The 5,672-nt window shown below is 43.8% G+C and overlaps 1 protein-coding gene across 1 annotated transcript; it reads right to left on the bottom strand.

The window, feature by feature from the left end:
• Positions 1-1,008: 1,008 nt before the first annotated feature.
• On the bottom strand, positions 1,009-2,560 carry gadd45ga (growth arrest and DNA-damage-inducible, gamma a). Its single transcript, XM_061730040.1, has 4 exons — positions 2,425-2,560; positions 2,212-2,313; positions 1,880-2,090; positions 1,009-1,743 (listed from the first exon to the last, which is right to left on the bottom strand). Exons 1-4 carry the CDS (start codon positions 2,475-2,477, stop codon positions 1,630-1,632), a joined length of 480 nt encoding a protein of 159 aa, XP_061586024.1. The 5' UTR covers positions 2,478-2,560; the 3' UTR covers positions 1,009-1,629.
• Positions 2,561-5,672: the final 3,112 nt, after the last annotated feature.

Genomic DNA, 5,672 nt, shown 5'->3' with positions numbered 1-5,672 from the left:
CTTCTCTTTGTTGCTTGATGTACTCAAGTCTAAGAGGAGCTTCCTCTGTTCTTAGAAAACTGCAATTACCTGCCATCAGCGTTAGCAGTAAGTAACGTCCTCCTCTGGTCGGGGGCGTGCGTGCTGTGCGTGGCTGTGAGTGCGTGCACGAGTGTGCCCCTACAGGTGTCGGTTCATGTGCACCCGTGTGCTCACGCGAGTGCACGCGCAAGGTTGTGACCAGCAGTTGGATGAAGGTCTGCCAAGAAAAGAGAGTGTAGTTCCTCTGAAGTCAGGTCTGTCTTTGATGTGGGCCACCCATTACTGTCAGCCTCAGCTCTGAGCCGACCGCAGCGCTCACACACTTCCCCTTACCTGCTACTGACTGATGACCCTCATTCTCTCACAGCTCAGCTTCAATTGATCTGTGTTTTACGGCACGTATGTGGTCGTATGCACGTGTGTCTGCAAGAATATAAACAATTTACGTTGCATGACAGTTTGGAGACCTTTGCAGGATTTTTTTAACTAGCTTTGTTCATGCACTCGCCAGCCACTTTATTATGTGCACCTTATGTACTTGCTAAAGTGTTGTGTAAGTGTAGTTTAGAAGCATTTCACAACTGTGCTTCATTGACATGCAAAGTTTCCCGTTTCCACTTAATTGCAGGAAACTACAGCTAACCACCCAGCCCACTGACACACAAGCTTATCAGACCCACATGCAAGTGAACAAACAAAATAAACTTTGAAGAAATATTGAACTGTTCTACTCTGCTTTCTTCATGTAGTCCCTTTGTCAGTTACCCAACTGTTTGATCTTTACTTTGCTGCCACCCACATTTTCCAAGTAGTAAACCAGCCAGTTTTTGGAGGCTTCCTGATATGTCTGCATCTGAGCAGACTGCTCACATTGCCCACATTCTTCTGCATGTTAGCTCACCTCAGGATAAGATCACGCAAGTGGCGTGTGAATAAGCTGTATGCAAAACAGAAATGAAAGTTCTGAGAAGAGAGGAGGAGTTTGATTCCAAATGTTTATTCACAAAACAGTTAATAATGAGTACAATTCAAAATGATATTGCATTGTTTTGTCTGCATATTTCAAAGTAAGAATAATAGTCCATGAAAAACATCTCAGAAACAGCTTGAATCAGGATTTGCAAGCAGTCTCTGCTCATCCCAAGAACTTCCTGATAGCTGATTTCATAAAGAAAAGTCCATTTGGACACTTTCAGGCACCCTCTTCAGAACCAGCACCTGACGTTGGTCCTCCACCTTAATGAGACCACAGCATCTCTCTCTCTGGGTGCTTGCCTGCTCAGATCCCCGTATCACTGAGTCACCACTTAATGTACCACGCAGCACATTCCAGCTTCTCCTCTGTCCATTGGGCATTCTGTCCACTTGACCCAGTCAACACATGGCCCTCTGAACTTCAACTCCTCCCACAGGGTAATCCAGAACCAACATGCTGACCCAGAATGCTCTGGAAGGCTTGCAGAGGAAGGGGTAGGTTGCAGTCACAGCCTCTTAATCCAGACAGGTGAAGCAAAAAGGCTTGACTCCCCCGGCTGAAGCTCAGCTCCTTGACTTTCTTTTCATCATTTTCTTCATCATCACGTGAAGCATCTTTAGGGGAATGTGTCTTCAGCGCTCTGGTAGTGTGATGGTTGGCACCCAGTCATATGCACTGCGCCTCTCTTCGCAGAACAGGCTCAGCTTGTCTAAAGCAGGGTCTTTCCACGGGTTTGCGCTGGGGCTCTGGAGATAAAGAAGAGTCAGAGGTTTAGAGTCGTGCATGTGCAATATAATTTGGCAGAAAGTGCATTAGACTCAGACAAAAAAAAAAAAAAAAAAAAAAGAGTGATGCATGCATGATTCACGGGCTGCAACGTACCGTGACTAGAATGCAGTGCGCGTCCTTGGGCTCGCCGGTGCTGTCTGCAGCCACGAGGTCGGCCAGCCGCTCGATGTCGTTAACGCGCACCACGTTGATGTCGTTGTCGAAGCAGAAAGCCTGGATGAGGGTGAAGTGGATCTGAAGCGCAATGTCACACTCGTACTCCTCATCCGTGGCGAGCACGCAGAATGCCACGCTGTCTGGGTCGCTGCAGGGGAAGAGAAGAGAAGAAAGGCGATCAGTGAACATCCTCACGTGTTTGGGGTTTTTTTTGTTCTTTTTTGCTTGTGCTGTTAAGATCGAAACTGCAACTGGGCTGCAATACTTACACATTCATGACTTTGGCACCCTCGTAAACTCCGACTGTCAGGTAGTCCTGCTTCTTTGCAGCGACCAGCAGCTCCTCCAGGGCTGTGCCTGCATTCTGCACCCTGCACGAAAGAAAATGCATCATCAGAACACCGGGGGAGAGTTTTCAAATATAATGCAACATTTAACCTGAAGATGTCTAATAAAGTCACATTAAAATGTCAAATGCTTACCTATCAACGTTTTCCATGGTGTTTTCTTGTCCGCGGATCTCTTCCAGAGTCATAGTTATAATCCAAGCGCGATCGGCTTTCTTTTTGTGATTCTTTTGCAGTGGACAGTAAGAGCGTGTGTAGTTCCCAGTGTAGTCTCCTGTGTTATTCTGAGCTCACAACGGGCTGTGGGTGGTTTTATAGCAGAGCGGCGTAGTTTCTCGGCACTGGGCGGTCCTTTCCGCTCTTTCCTCCTGCTCATTGGCTCAGATCAGCCGGGTAAGGACAGCAAAAGTCCCCGGACAGCTTAGGGCTGAGCTGTTGCCAGCCCCACGTGGGGAGATATTTCACCGCTTTCAAGAAATCCCCCCCACCCACCTCCAATCCCCCCGTTTCTTGTCAACAGCAGCATCACCACAGTGTAGAAAAAACTAAAAGTCCTGTTTACGGTGGACTTTCGCAGTCATTACACCCCCCACCATGTTATTAAAAACAAGGAAGCCCGAACAGGCTTGTTTATAATACTTTATATATAAGATTATGCAATTATAACAGAATATATCATTAATAGATGTAAGTATATTATTTGAATTGTTTAGGCCAGGGGTCAGCAACCCGCGGCTCTAGAGCCCCATTGGCTCCTGGAGCTTTTTCAAAAATGTTTGACCTTTTTTTTATCTTTTTTCTTTTTCTTCTCCTTTCTTCTTTTTTTCTTAGTTTTTTCCTTTTTTCTTCCTTATTCCTTTCCTTTTTAATCATTTCAACTTTTTTCTCGAAATTTTGGCTTTTTTCGCGACATTTCGACTTTTTTCTCGACATTTTTCACAAAATTTTGACTATTTCCTCGACATTTCAACTTTTTTCTCGACATTTCAACTTTTTTCTCAACATTTCGACTTCTTTCTCGAAATTGTACTTCATTATTAATCCCGACATTTCGACTTTTCTCGAAATTTTGACTTTTTTCTCGACATTTCGACTATTATCTCGACATTTCGACTTTTTTCTCAAGATTGTACTTCAATATCTTGACATTTCGACTTTTTTCTCAAAATGCATAATAAAAAAAAAAAATCTTCCCCCAGTTATAACTAGATACATGCAGCATGTGCTGCCTTCATTCTAAGGCTGATACAAGACTTTTCTTTTTTTGCGGCTCCAGACATATTTGTTTTTTGTGTTTTTGGTCCAATGCGGCTCTTTCAACATTTTGGGTTGCAGACCCCTGGTTTAGGCTATAGGTTCTAATCATTCTTGGTCTGGATAACAGTTCCTCTCTGTGGGTTATATAAATATTGTGCACCAGGTGACTTTGTTCCATAACAGGTGAAACACCAGGGGCATTGTTCAAAACATCCCCTCAATATCAGATGTAGGGGAAGTTGGAAAGTAGGAAAGGAAAGTTGAAGGGTCTCCATCGTGGGTTGATTGAGTGAAATCAGAAAATGATCTTCTCCATGATAAACACCCCCTCTCTATTTAAGGAGCGGACTTCCCCGGCGTGGGGAATCACTGGGAAGGTTTTATTTTTCACTCTTTTATGTTTTATTTTTTTATTTTTTCAGAGAGCAAAGTTTCCCTGTCTGCCTTTGCCCTCAATAAACAGCCCGGTCCGCGTGTTTTGCAGCCTGTTATTCAACCTGCTGCTGCCGGTGATGAGGATGATGGTGTGTTTACAGTCTCTCGGAAATCTGCAAGCCTGCTCTGACCCGAATAAGGTGCTGAGAGTTTGTCCACGGGCTTTAGGGGAAGTGACCTAACAGCAGGCATGCGGCCGGCCGGGCACGCGTCACTTTTTTTTCTCCTTCGCCTGGTTGATGAATAGGACGTTTAATTGTCGTCCTGCCCCCACGATGCGCGTGTCGACCCTGCAGCTCACAAAAGGCTGCGTGTGCGTCACAACAATGCTTCCTGCACCTGCCCCCGGTCCTTCCATTGCGCTGTGTGTGTGTGTGTGTGTGTGTGTGTGTGTGTGTGTGTGTGTGTGTGTGTGTGTGTGTGTGTGTGTGTGTGTGTGTGTGTGTGTGTGTGTGTGTGTGTGTGTGTGTGTGTGTGTGTGTGTGTGCTCTTTGTCCCCCACGCCGTGCCCCGCGGGACAGACGCGCGCACGACCCCATCCCGTAAAGCCTGATTTACGGTTCTGCGTTAAATCGACGCAGCCCCTACGCCGTACACTACGCCGTAGGCGACGTAGGCTCTGCGTTGGTGTAACGCGGAACCATAAATCAGCATTAAACCGCCACGTGCCGCTGCAATAACCCTTTTCAGTCCAATTTATCTGATACCTGCTATAAACGTCAGTGTAGGCAACATGCATTATTCTGATATATATATATATATATATATATATATATATATATATATTTTTTTTTTTTTTTTTTTTTTTTTTCTTTTGTTATACAGGGACATTGTACATTAATGAACATTTTAAAAAAATGTAAATGCACCCAATAGTAGCCAAAAATAATTTCCATTGGCAGTCCCCTCTATGCAGGTAACTGTTTGACATGATGACACTAACTAAAAAAAATATTAGTTAATGAGTAATTTAAATTGAAAAAACAATTAAAATTGTGCTACAGTAAAACAAAGGCTGTATTACAGTGATACTGCTCTCCAGTAAAGCCTATGTTCGTTACTCCTTTCCCGATAAATCATGAGTCAGATAACGAACCCCTTTGACATTTATTTAAAACGTAACTGAGTTTGCCTACATAATAACTGGATGACTTTTCACCTGATTCAGACTCAATCTGCAACCGTGAAGGGTTTTTAGCTGTCCGAAATCTGGACCAACACTGCCACCTGCTGGTGATGCAGGGTGAACTTTCCCCCACTATCCGACTAGTCTCAACTTGTTCCAGCTCATGACTCATGATCACACTTGTGTCACTTGCAAGCCTGCAAATGCGGGACACAGTTGAGGTCACTGGCAAGGTCAGACAAATAAGTCTATTGCTCTAAATTCTAATAAAGTTATAAGAAAAAGTCTTAATGTATAGGAATTAAGTGGTATTCTAAATAAATGTAAAATCATGTCATCTTTAACATCAGAATTATAGATTTATCCCATATTAACATTACAGATTATACTTTGCATGACTCTGCTTTATTTAAGACACTGCTAAATTAAACAGGTTGCTATAAACGGTTTGGGGAAATCCCAGACAGGCTGAAAATCCCAGGAGGGAACAGCTTGAATTATCAGGAGGTCTCATATTAGTCTGAGGAAGGTGCTTAATTAAAACTAAAACTAATGATTTCTTAAT

Source organism: Cololabis saira, chromosome 9 (assembly GCF_033807715.1).
Source record: "Cololabis saira isolate AMF1-May2022 chromosome 9, fColSai1.1, whole genome shotgun sequence".
Lineage (NCBI taxonomy): Eukaryota > Metazoa > Chordata > Actinopteri > Beloniformes > Belonidae > Cololabis > Cololabis saira.
This window is presented reverse-complemented; position numbering and strand designations above follow the sequence as displayed.